This window comes from Lathamus discolor, chromosome Z (genome assembly GCF_037157495.1).
Source record: "Lathamus discolor isolate bLatDis1 chromosome Z, bLatDis1.hap1, whole genome shotgun sequence".
NCBI classification, from domain to species: Eukaryota; Metazoa; Chordata; class Aves; order Psittaciformes; family Psittacidae; genus Lathamus; species Lathamus discolor.
Window position 1 is genome coordinate 71,388,411 of NC_088909.1, and position 13,809 is coordinate 71,402,219.

At 34.9% G+C, this 13,809-nt stretch overlaps 1 protein-coding gene across 4 annotated transcripts in view; it reads right to left on the reverse strand.

Annotated features, from left to right (window-relative positions):
* VPS13A (vacuolar protein sorting 13 homolog A) overlaps positions 1 to 13,809 on the reverse strand; it is a 110,664-nt gene that overhangs the window by 25,168 nt on the left and 71,687 nt on the right. For all 4 annotated transcript variants that reach the window (XM_065663629.1, XM_065663628.1, XM_065663631.1 and 1 more), the window contains exons 51-60: positions 11,873 to 12,001; positions 11,132 to 11,265; positions 9,802 to 9,931; positions 9,267 to 9,502; positions 7,105 to 7,258; positions 6,122 to 6,268; positions 5,454 to 5,535; positions 4,086 to 4,155; positions 3,471 to 3,576; positions 1,303 to 1,416 (exon numbers count right to left, since the gene is read on the reverse strand). In XM_065663629.1, coding sequence (XP_065519701.1) covers positions 1,303 to 1,416; positions 3,471 to 3,576; positions 4,086 to 4,155; positions 5,454 to 5,535; positions 6,122 to 6,268; positions 7,105 to 7,258; positions 9,267 to 9,502; positions 9,802 to 9,931; positions 11,132 to 11,265; positions 11,873 to 12,001 — 1,302 coding nt within the window. The remainder of the gene's footprint in view (positions 1 to 1,302; positions 1,417 to 3,470; positions 3,577 to 4,085; positions 4,156 to 5,453; positions 5,536 to 6,121; positions 6,269 to 7,104; positions 7,259 to 9,266; positions 9,503 to 9,801; positions 9,932 to 11,131; positions 11,266 to 11,872; positions 12,002 to 13,809) is intronic.

Here is a 13,809-nt window from a genome sequence, read left to right on the forward strand (position 1 = left end):
GTTATAAAGCGTACAATGTACCATCACGGTTTTAACAAGAAAAAAAAAAAAATAATAATAATGAGGACAAGTAAGCTAAAAAATGCATGACAGCTAGATTTGGGCAAAAAGACTCTGGTTTCCATTAAGTATGCACATACTATTCAACAGCTGTAGCTGAGTGTTTACAGGAATGACGAAATAGCCAAAAGTAGGCTTTACAGGAGTCAAAACCCAAAACTGCTTTTCCAGTAAGTAATAATAAATCAGAAAAAGTCACTGCATATACTGGCTGTATATGGTTTTTAGAAGTTCCCTCATAACCCAATCCAAAACACTGCCAGACAAACTATAGCATTTTGCAACTATAAAATTGCAAATACCATTTTAAATAATAAAAGAATTACTGTATATGAAGAAACTTACAGATAGGAATGAAATAATGAACTACTCATGTAAATATTTAATAAATACTATTAATGTAAACCCCATATACGTAAATGGTAGCCATGGATGCACTACTCTGGAACATTTTTATTTTTGATCATCAATTATAGAACAGTTTGGGTTGGAAGGGACCTTAAAAAGCTCATCTAGTTCACCTCTAATGTTTCTTCATTTCCAGTGCCTACTATCCTGCACGAGACAAAAAAATCATAGAATCATAGAGTAGTTAGGGTTGGAAAGGACCTAGTTCCAGTCTAGTTCCAACCCCCCTGCCATGGGCAGGGAAACCTCACACTAAACCATGACACCCAAGTCTCTGTCTAACCTGGCCTTGAACACTGCCAGGGATGGAGCATTCACAACTTCACTGCGCAACCCATTCCAGTGCCTCACCACCCTCACTGTAAAGAACTTCCTCCTCATATCCAATCCAAACTTCCCCTGTTTAAGTTTGAACCCGTTACCCCTTGTCCTGTCACTACAGTCCCTAATAAAGAGTCCCTCCCCAGCATCCTGATACCCCCTCTTCAGATACTGGAAGGCTGCTATGAGGTCTCCCCACAGCCTTTTCTTCTCCAGGCTGAAGAGATCCAACTTTCTTAGCCTGTCTTCATACAAGAGATGCTCCAGTCCCCTGATCATCCTCATGGCCCTCCTCTGGACTTGTTCCACCAGTTCCATGTCTTTTTTATGTTGAGGACACCAGAACTGTGCACAATACTGCAAGTGAGGTCTCACGAGAGTGGAGTACAGGGGCAGGATCATCTCCTGTGACCTGCTGGTCATGCTCCTTTTGATGCAGCCCATGATACGGTTTTCTTTAATTAAAGATTTAGTTAAGAAAGAAAACACAGGCTATACAATGAAAAGTTATACCTTAATTGGAGAGATATGAAAGTATTCATACAAGCTGATTTGTGACGTATCCATTGATGACACACTCATCAGTTCTTCTTGAAGAGATTCAACATCCTTTCTGAAAAGTTCTAGCTGTGAATGCATTTTCAAAAAACATTACTTTAAAATCTGGACTATATAAAACTACCATGACAAACATGTATCTGTCACTGAGATGCTACTCATTGACCAGTACTACTTATACTCTCGTATCTTATTTTTTTACTTAAGGAGATAGCATTTTAGAGGACTTTTTTTATACGAACAGGAGGAAACACACATATAAAGGGAAAATACAAGATAACATGTATTTAATAGTAAAAAAAACAAACTAAAAATTATTTTTATTAAAGTTCAAATACCAAATATTTTCTAGTGAAGTCTGTTTTTCACCTGGGTCAAGCAAAGGACATACATATATACCTTTCTAAACACATAAAACAATGCACAGGTTTTTAAATACAAAAAAATAGACTAAAGACTACTTCCTGTTATATAGAAACTAGACTATTACAGACTCAGAAGACCACCACCCTTTTCTCTTCTTTCCTTCAAAAAACAGAGCTCCTTTACAACAGCTTTTGAAGAACTGATCATGTACAAAAAACAAAAAAAAAGCAACAACCCACCAAAAAAACAAAACCAAACCCCAACTTTAAAATAACAATTCTGAAGTTACAGTCACAAAAGACTTAACTAGTCAAAGCTGTATCTGAAGTAATGTGACAGGTCCTATCGTACCAGTAAATCCAGGTAAAACCTTTCTACTTAAACAAGCAAAACAGTCAGAGCACTAAATATTAAGTAGGGAGGGGATGAAAAAAAATACAACCATGTATATTTTCCACTACAAAACTATACATTGAAAATTAAGGTAAATTCTTCAAACTACCACAATAATCTAGAATTCACTGGTACACCTGGTGCAAAGCAGATTTAACAGACTGTATGCCCTAGAACGCTGCTGGAAACCACCAGTTTAGATTACGTATTTCCACACTTGTTCCACAATTCCTTCTCATTTTCTGGAGCAACTTTTTAATATTTTCTCCTTATTTTAGTATAAAACCTGAGCAGTAATACTTTCTTAATCTCCAATGTGTAGATATGGGGAAATATAAGCAAAGTTACCCTTCCAGCATACCTTTCACTTGACATACTAAAACTAGCTTTTAACACCCCATCAGAAAGGACCTTTTTGCTCTACTCATCCTGGCAGATCTTTTATGCAAATATTTCTGGTTCATTTTTCAACAGCACTATTTCTGACATACAGACAAAACCAATACACTTTCTGCTAAATAACTTATTATGTTTGTTATGTACTGACATTCAAATTTCAGCACTCTTAACAGGAACACCAAGCCCAATATACATCATAACTGCATTGCATCTATTTAGTTTACCACCTTTTTGATTTTCTTTGGTGAATCCAAGAAACTCTGGCTCCTCTGTTGCTTTATGGTTTTATCTAGGGTTTTTATTATTATTTCCCAAGCAGACTACCTTGCAATTTGTATTACTCTATTTAGTTTATGTCTACTTTTGCTACGTACGAACTCCTCCCTTTATCCCTATACAATAATACACTCCCACTGCCCTTTCCTCTCAGTATCAACATGTCAGCTATTTCATCTTCCAGTTTAATAATTTTGCATAAAACTGCCACAGACATTTTCATTTTCTGATAAGCCTCTATCTCAATTACTTATACATTCTCTTGGTCTCATGGGCAGATACATTTCACTGGTTTCCTGGCCAAAATTTTCCAAGATTTAATTTTTACTTTTTTGAATAAGCTACATTAAGGAAAAACGTATTATTTTCACTTCTTTCCCATCTTAATTACCTGACCCTTCCTTCAGGCATTAGTAAGACCAAGTAATCTACAACAGCACTAGTTTCATTCTTTTCAGAAGGTTCTGAAGCCTTCTTTGCATATCATGTAAGATGAAGACACGAGAAAAAATTTACCGTTTGCCTCTGCCAACTGTAACTCTTAAAAACCTCACAGGTACCTATTGGCCCCAGACACAGCAATTAATCAGTAGTATGAACATAGAAGACTAAGGGGTTTTTTAATTTTTTAAAATACAAGTTTCATAATTACAAAATTTAAAAATCTTTAAACAACAAAATGTTTCTACCTGTTGGTCACTCAGCACATCAGTGCGTGTAAAGAATTCAACCAGTGCATATAGGAAGCCAAGGTCTAATCTGAGATCCATCTCTTGAATCAGGACCTTAAAATACCTACACATGAAATAGAACCCAGTTATTAAGGTCTTTTGCAAAAATATGTAACATACAAAACTTTATTCAGGACACATATACTGAATTCAGGTTTTTTGTTTTATTAGGGGTTTTTTTTTTGTTTTGGCTTGGTTTTGTTGTTAGGGGTTTTTGAGAGATTGACCACTGCTGGTGGAAAGAAGGCTCCCCATAGTGGTGTAAGATACATGCATTTCCTCTAACTAGAACTATTTTAATCAAGTAGCAGCATTTAAAACTGTATATAGCACTGTTTTTACTAAATTAAGACTAAAAATCTGCATTAAAAAGACACTTTAAAATCCTTGCTTTACTCTGCAATTACGTGTATAATAGAGGGGGCTGACTTTTATCTCTAAGTGCTCTGATCTTTCTGACAATGTTGGTGTAAAACTATCTAGCATTACATTCACCCTTATAACAATTTTAATTTTAAAGCTTCATTAAACATGATCAATAGCAGAAAAGATGGAACATGTCAAAATACTCACTTAATATGAGATATTTCTGAATGCCCTGCAGTTCTCATGACAATACTGACATCAGTAAACGGTTTTGGTGCTATAAAATTGTAAAACAAGAGGGGATCAGCATAGATTTTTATATGATAGAATACCCTTATATTTTTTAATACGAAAATGTCATACATGTTCAGGATTTTCTCAATCCTGTAAAGCAGAATTACATAATGGATATGACTGGCAAACAAATACGGGAAAAGAGCAGGAACAGAAAGAAACAGGAAGACAAGAATGAAATGAAACATCAAAGTTGCATTTCACTGATCGATGAAAATGTGACATTTTTCATTTAAAAATTAATATTGACCTAATCTCAGATTTATATATTTTCCCTAGTCATGGAGTAAGAGTTTGCAATGCCTGATATAAGAATTAAAAATAAATAAATAATCTTCAAATTTATGCACTGTAATTTGAAATTGACTGCATTTAGAAAAAACACCTAACAGCTTATTATCTTCTGTAGGAAATTCGTAACAGTATTCTGTCTCAATTCAGAATCCCTTTTGACATGACTCTGGTTTTCCAAGTGACCTTGCACTTAACAAGTTAATGAAAGACTGTACCTGATCACACAGTATACTGACATTAAGCTTTATGCTCCAAGTAATGGAGAAGTCTTACAGCCATATACAAAATAGGCAAAATATAACTTGCCATGTACAGAGCTTATAAATGATGCCCCCATAGCAATTCTCAGCTTAGACCAGCACACATTTCTTATTGGTTAAGATTATTTCAGATAGATTACTAGGTTGTCCTCTGCGTGTAAGCAAAAAAACCTCAAAATAACCAAACCCCAACTTGATTAAGGTAAACAATTTATTTAGGGCAGTAGGGAAAATCAGATTACTGAAGATGAAAAGTGAATCCTCATTGCCCCAGAGCTCCAAAGGCAGGTTATACAGAAATGGTGCAACAGATTCACTATTATTAAGATAAGCAACAATTTGATCATTTGTTTTCAACAGGCAACTCTTCCATATTAGTCAGCATTAAGCTTCAGTTGCTGTCTGAATGCAACCACCAGGAGCCCCTTTTGAACTTGATGAACTTTCAAATTACGTTCTCCAACAGAACTGAATTAGTGTGTCAAGAGTATGTGCTTAAAAGGTATGATATTAAAGGATAGAAAAAAAATTTGTTTTCTTCTGACTGTTTTGTGTATCTCTTCTTTGTAAAGCAAGCTGCTTCTCCATCTCTAACATTAGTATTTGTTATCTGTAGTCAGTAAGCTTTTAAAAACTTCATCTGATAAAACTGACATAGTTAAAATTCAGTACAAGCAAGTTATCTTGTCATTTCAGAAGTATGGATTATGTTAAACTCGAAACAAACCTGAATCCAAGGTGATGGACTTTGGAGGTTTAATAGGATAGAACACAAAGGGAAATATGGCTCCAGGAATCTGGTTTTGTATCTAATAGGGGGTAAGGACAGGACAAGTCGCAGCATGTTAGCTTTTCAATAGTGAAATATTTCAAAATCAAGAATTATGAACATTACCTGTAGTATTCCACCAACTCTAAATCAGAAAAAAAGCTGCTGTTGTGGTTCAAAATATCTCTTCAAAATTAAATCATCCAATCCCAACAATCTAGAAATGCTTCTATAAGTCAGTGGTATTAATAAATGGTCCACAGAATTTTTGTGAAGGATTTGGTTTTAACAACTTTAACATATGCAGAAAAAGAAACCATACCTATCATACCTATGATTCTGTGATTCTATTTTCTGCTGGTTACAAAGAAAAGCCGTAAGAAAAAGCATGGAAAATGAATGGTAAATGTTTTTCCTAAACAGCCATAGCTGTCTGGATTTTTTTTCCCCCAAACCATGTAAGTAGTATTTACAAAGATTTAGAAGCAGTGATGTAAAAGCTGATGCGTACAATTAAATCCAAAGCATAAAAAAATCCAAACAACTCTAAAGCCAAATCCAAGTTTCCATGGAAGTTGCTTTTTCTTAATAAATAAGACACTGGGGGGGGTTTCTACAAAACTCACCTGTATCCTGTAAATTTGAATTCTGACAGATTTCTGATGTGCAGATGAGCTGTATTCTACTTTTAAAGCTGGCAGATAATTCCTTCTAATAGGAATCTCATGCGGTTGTTGAATTTTCATATTCATTCCATTGGGAGTTAAACACACCTATTGTATTATTGAAGAAAATTTAGAATGCTATGTGTTTCAAAAGCCTGCTTTTTAAAATATACTGTAAAGTGTACACTGTTCATTTCATTAACATTGTAAAGACAGCTTAGCAGAAAAGTTTTTCAGCTTTTAAGTTTGATGTCGTAACCTTATTTACAATGATCTAATTTTGCCATAAATTTCAATAGAAGTAAAACTACAAAATACTGCATTATTTCGGGGACTACAGTTCAATATATGGCTTTCTAGAGGAAAGGCAGAGTAACATAACATAATGGTCAATGACAGATAAAAAATGGCTCATTTACCATTTACTCATTGGAATTGTGTTGGAGGTTATCTATAACTTATCTAGAGATAAGCACAGCAGCATTTGGAGCATAATGTGCTTCTACATTACAGCATATTTTCTGGAATGTTTTAATATTTGTGTGGTTGAATGACACAGTTGATTTATCCCACAATAACTTGAAAAGGTTTTGCACTAAAACAAACAGACTGAAGACTAGCACTCTGCCCACCTTCCCAGTATAACAAACCAAATGCAAAGCTTCTTTACTATAGCTTTAAGGATATTTAATCCCTGCAAAAATGTTACATTTCAACTTCAAAGACAGATGCTAACAACAAAGTCTATGACAAGCTTTCAAACATTTCTGGAGTTTTTTCCAAAGATTTTTTTTTTTTCTACACAGAGATAAAGAGGGTTTTCAGATGGATTAGGTAAATCAATCATCTCAATTTTCACTGGAAGTTTCTTCAAAGATAGCAAAACTGACACATTATTTTTTTTCTGTGTATACATGAAAACAATCAAAAACTATTAGTATTACCAAAACATTTGATTCCAGCTCAATAATCTTATTTTCTGATGGAGTTAGCTCACTGTAATCTTTGAATTCTTGTTCTAATTTATCAGTCTGCTTAACACTCATTGGTCTCCATCTTGACTTCTTCTTGGGTTTTGTTTCCCAAACCACATCAGAACTTTGAAAACAAAACAAAGGAGCAACAGAGAATAATTAGCTATTTCAGAACAAGTTTCACCTACAATTCCATGGCTTTTAATAGGTTATAACTGCAGAAAGAGAAACTACACGATAAAGAACTACTGTAGTAGATAAAAGTGACCCAAAGCACCCACTGCCTTCTTGGTACTAAGTGGAAGCCAGTCTCTCCAATGCAGAAAACAAAAGTTAATAGCGTATCTCCCTGATTTCATGAAGATGGGCATGCGAGGACACTTAATCAGAAAGCTCAGTTTCAACAGCACTGCCAGCCATTATCCTTCTACAATGAATAGTAAAAATTGTGAAATTGTGAACTTCAAGTTGAGATGAAATGCCTCTTGAACTGCCTCTTATTTTTGATGGATAGTTTCTTCCCTCTTTCTGTCTAAATCAATAGATGTCAATTTTGGTATACATGTATCCTCTACCAATGTTATGGTTTTGTTGGTATTTATTATTCTTTGTGGGTTTGTTGTTTTTTTGTAGGCTTTTTTCTTTTTTGTTTGGGTTGTTTCCAATTTTTTTAGTTTTTTTTTTTTTTAAACTGTACCCAAAAGTCAGTTTGTCTCTTACTTCTATTACGAATAAGCATCAAAAAAAATTAACCTTTCTTAGATGGCACTGGACTCTTTCTGGTTAATTCCACTGCTTCTGCAAGAAGCTTGTGTCTGATTTCACCCAAAGGCACACAACAGGGCACAAACCAACACTATCAGACAGGTGTAGGCTGTTTCCCCTTTCCACAAGTTACTCGATAGCCCATAAACACAGACATCCAGACACAGCTCCCTAATCCAATCCCTTTTAGCTAAATGTCTGTCTGCACTGATACATCAATGGCAGAATCACCCAAAAAAAATAAAAAATAAATGGTGAGCTAAAGGGCAAAACACCACCTACAAAATAAAGTACTACCTTGAAATGGCTGGGAATTTTCCCTTATTCTCCTCTTCCCCCAACCCGAAAATATGCCCGAACTACCATGGTGAAACTTGTTTCTGCATCAAGTCTGATACAAACAAAATATGTTCTTTTTGTAACAATACGGTCACAAATGGGAACATTTTGAAACACACGGTTTTCTTCACTGAAACCAGGGAATAATCTCTTGCCTTTAAAAAGAGCTTTCAGGAATTTGATATCCACTCGGGTTTTAACAAGAAAACATCTAAGTACTGCTAGACTACTGAATGTGGATGACTGCTTACAAAAAACAGATTCAGTGAAATCTCAACACTACTTTGAACCAAGGCAACTGGCTGCCACTTTTAATGGAGTGTTTCAACTGCCTAGATAGTTACCAGAGCTCAGTTTCGCAGGTGAGGGCAAGGATCGGGATTTTAGTTGCAAATAAGAGATGTGAATGAGTATACATGTATGTGAAGCTTTTTTGCTTGTTTATTTTGCAGTGTGATGCAAATAATCAAGAGGAAAAAAGTCCTCACTCTAGCAACTTCATGGCTATGCATATACAGAAGCATGTCTCAAGCATTACGTGGTTCCTTTTCTGTTTCTGAGATGTTATAGTAAAAACCTAAAGTATTAGAGGCTTGGAGTCACCATAATTTCTCAATCAAAACTAAAAAGAACTGCAAGCCACTACTGCATCAGAATTTTCAACACAGAATTCAGCACTTGTTTCTATAATAAAGAACTAAAAATCCACTGACACAAACTACCCACAGACATTATTCCTTAAAACTCTACTATGATTCCCCACAATACATGGACAGGAAATACTTCTTTTCAATCTACTGGGAGTTTTGCCATACAGAGTTTTAATTCCGTATTTTTTTGTGTAGCAAAAAACACGTACATCCAGTTATAGAAAGCATACGCATTAATATAAAAGAGTGAAAACATGATTATTTAGTTCTAAATACCCTCACCCAGACCTCTTTTTCCTCTTCAGTCACACCCAAAATTTCAAAATTTAATTCTGTGAAGTTAAAACATTTTAGGCAGTTAGACACAAAATAAGTTACCTTGTAATTCCAATGTAGGACACCTCCTGCTTTGTATAATTATTTACTAAAGAAATTCCAACATCTTGCAAAGACAGAACAATTTCTTGCTCTGCTAGTTCTGCTTTTACACTTTCATAAGCCAATTTAAATACATTCACATTATCAGTGATCAGGACAATGCGCTGCAAACCTTCAAAAAATGACACTAAATAGATCACTTTTCTACAGTCCAGGCTGAGTGTTTCCATTTTGTCCTACAAACAAGAGAAGAAAATTCTTTATAACACTATTCATCATTCTACTACTACACAAGCAAATCCAGAAGTCTTAGCACGATAATAGGTGATTTTTTTTTTAGAGGTACAGGAAATAATTAAATTAGGAAGTTTTACAACAGTCTCACACACACACTTTTGAACTGAAGACAATGATACTGGAACAAGCTCCAGAAAACGTTGTTACTGTTGCACTCATTGCATATAGAATTTCATACATACACTGATGAAAAGGATACTAAATAAGCATTAAAAGGCAATTTAGATAATAAATGTACCTCTTTCGGGGTGATTTCCTCAATTCTGTTTCCACATTTCCATTTCAATTTTCTAGATCCTGCTGGGTCCACCCAAGTATACAGTACCGCCTTATTTGGCTGAAGACAGTCTTCCAATTCACTAAGGGAACTAGAACAAATGTTAGAAATTAAACATAAAATTAAAATGTCAATAATCCTTTTCTGTGTTCATGAAATCTGTACAGTAGCATTTCAACAATTTTTTTAAATAATGAAAATGAAAACATTCAGCATAAAAAAACACACACAAACCATTCTCAGTAATAAATAATAAAACTAGTATTTATACTTCAAAATACATATATATACTTCATCAATAAAGTATACACAGTAGATTGTAATTACTTATTTTCTTCCCCATTTGTGATTAACAAGGGAAACAGTAAGTAGAGAAAAAAGAGAGTGGAGCTTGCAAGCTGAAAGGAAAACTCATTATTTGTGCTGCCTGATTATTAATATTACAAGAACAGTGTATTCAAAATTCATTGTTTACGAAAGGTTTCTCCTATATGATTTGCTGAAGGGAAAAAGTGCAGTTTTTAGTATATGGATGCAGGAGATGTTTGCAGACAGATTTTAAACTCCATTCTCCCTCACATAGAGTTAAAAACTAGCAGAACTGCTTCTACAGCTCTCTGAAAGAAGCCTACCCCAGGAGAAGTGGAAAGGGACCTGCTAGTCAATTCTCACTGGGTTCCAGTGACAGCACATGTGGGAACAGTTCGAAGCTGTGCCAGGATTGGACATAAGGAAGCATTTCTTTACCAAGAGTGGACCAGTCCTGGTACAGGCATCCTAGAGAGGTGGTCAATGCCCACGCCTGTCAAGTGTTTCAGAGGCATTTGGACAATGCCCTTAACAACATGCTTTAACTCCTGGTCAGCCCTGAATTGGTCAGGCAGTTGGACTAGATAACCACTGTAGGTCCCTTCCAACTAAAATATTCTATTCCTCAGAGTTAATTACATATATACTTATTAAATTTACACTAGGGATGCCCAAAATCCAGGTAGGTGCCCCTATCAGGAATGTAAATCAATGTAAAGGACAAGGCCACAAAATTCATATAAAAAGAGAACAGAGAGGCTCCTTAGCTTACAAAACAGTTTTTTTACTTGTAGAAACAGACACCTAGCACTAAATAATACTGCTCTGTTAACTATTCATTCTCTTCAATTTCGAAAAAGAGATTTATTTTTTTACTGCTTTGACAAATTTAGGGCATCTTTGGAAACAGGCATACTTACAATACATGAAATAACAGTTCACATTTCTCTGTGCAGACATCTACTCTAAAATTCTTACATACCTTTGTCCATACTCAATGATTTCCTCTTTTGTATGGTTTATTAATAGAAATGGAGCTGCACCATCATGGTAATTAGCAAAGGTAATTACTGTAGAATGTTCAGTCAGGTTAACATCCACTGTAATTCCTCCAAGCTATCAGATACAAAAATTATAAAAGTAAGTAACAGTGGAATTCATTTCTAATAAAGCAAATGTAATTTAAATATTTTTGGAAGCTTTTACTGTCGTAAGATAAAACCACCGAACAGTCAACCAACCAACCTGTTTTAACGTATCTTTAAAGATATAATTACTAACTAACAGACACTACACTTAGTAATCAAAAATATGGAGAAGTTCTGTACTGTCAAAATTTAGGCTGGTAGTAGAGGAATCTTCAACCATTCATATACATTAATGCCCTCCAAAACAGTCTACTTTTAAAAACATTCGCGTATTTTAGAATTACTGCTAGATGAGCCCATAGGCAACACAGAAGTAAATTCAGTAGAGTTTCAGTTTCTTTGACAAGAAACTTCATGTTACTTTAGAGCTAATGTGAAATACTTCTTAGCCTACTTATATCTGTGTGTATACACTCCGGAAAGTGAGTATGAGGATGACAACAATACAGCTGCACATACATAATTTTTTCCCCAGCATTTTTTCAATAGCTGATTGTATGGGAAGACAGAAAGTTCTGAGAATACAAATGAAGCAGTTATGTTGGTTTATGTGATTTCTGAAGGCAACCAGTTACCTTGTTGTCCAAATGCAGTAGCAGGCAGTTTTCCTGCTTATCAAAATTTATCTTCTTTGGGAGGACATTAGAATTTTCAACTCTAACAAGCAGTTTGTTGGCATCGTTTTCAGGCCAAAAGGGAATGCACTAAAAAAACCCAAACAGGTATTTTAAAGTAAGTGGGAAAATAAACTAGATATTAAACAAAATTCACCTTAGCCCAAAGTTCATCTACTAAAATTCTACCCAGAAGTGTAGTGAGTTGGATCAGAAACACTATCGAAACCCCTAAGGTAATATTTACCTGAACACAGTAAATTGAAAGGAAGTAAAAATTAATTCAGCATACACTGAAGATTCAAAAGAGTTAAGGAGATAAAAATGAAAACAGCAAGACTTGCTACTAATGTGAAGAAGTAGATTCAAAATGGATAATGTATTTGCAATCCAGAGTATAAAGCTGAGCATAGCTACACCACCAAAACAGACAAACTTGTTACAAAACAACAAAAAGGCAAACAAAAAACGCTCCAAAAACCAAACCAAACAACAACAGCAATCAACAAAACGTCTCGCCAAGTATAAATTACAAATCAAACTTATAGTGACAATCAATGACAAAAGGGGATATCAGCATTAATATACCATATAACTTGAGTGTGCAGGACATCAGTGTACCAGCTATTCTGTCAAAATACTATTTACATGTATATATCCATGCACACACATATACACACATGTATCTATATGTGGGTATAAAACATACAAATAAAGTATGAAGCATTAGGCAGCTAAATCAGAGAGTACATTCTGCTAGTCACACCTGACTGAAGTCACAGCCCTTCTTGGTTTAAAAATTCCTCAGACAGTCTCTTTTTAAACAGTTTACATAGATGGATAAAATGAGGAGACAGGGAAGACAAAAGTTTTAACTAATAAGAAGTTTCTTACTAATTAAGAGGGTCCTGCCACAGTAGCAGGCTACAATTAGCAATAATTCTCAATCAGCAAGAGCCAAAGTCTGAGTAGGTAGACCACTTTTCCTGTATTACACACTGTTCACCTGCAACATCCAACACTTTAGGAGCATCCTTCTCAGACATAGTTTAAGAAATGAGATGTTTATATTAAATTGCATCTGAATCCTAGAATTCAATCTTCAGTGGTGAAAGACTAGTTCACCAACTTACCATGCCACTAAGTTCCCTTTCCCATTGTTTCTCACACCACAGGAAGCAGGAAGACAAAGGAAAAAAATATAGTTAAACCGCAAGATTGAAGATATCTACACCAACATGCACCCTACAGACAACGGAAATTCAGAGTTGTGTTGTAAACTAGGATAAAACACAGCAAGTAAGTCTCAACATAGAAATTTAGAGAGCCTAAAGAAAATTCAAGGAGATTCAGTCAACAGTAAATGAAAGTTTATAATCAAAACCAAAATAAAAGAATTGGCTAAATAAAAAGTTACAGAATCAACCAGACAGAACTAAACCATAAATTTTTGCAATGATCTTTAGCCACAGAATGTGTCACAAAATGATGCTGTTTCCAAATGTTTTACCACGTATCTGCTAAGTGCTTCACTAGATACTGTATTTCTACAACAACCTCCATTCCATAATAGGATGTTTGTATTTAACAGTGGTCTCATGTAAAGTCTTCGGCAATGTTTTCTTTCTTTCTCTAAGGATGCATGCTGGTCAACTCACTTGCACTACACCTAATGTAAAGGACTATCCTTACCAAGCCATTTCATACTGATCAAAATCCAACGACTTCTGTTACAGCCTTCTGAAGAAAACAGTTTTTTCTAAAAACAGTAATTAAAAATTCTGATAGATTGACTGCTTTCCAGACATGGAGTATGTCCACAAGCAAATGAGATCTACACAGTAATTGTTTTTTTCCCCCCAAGAAGGCAGTCTACCTGTCACTAAGAAAGAAAAGTG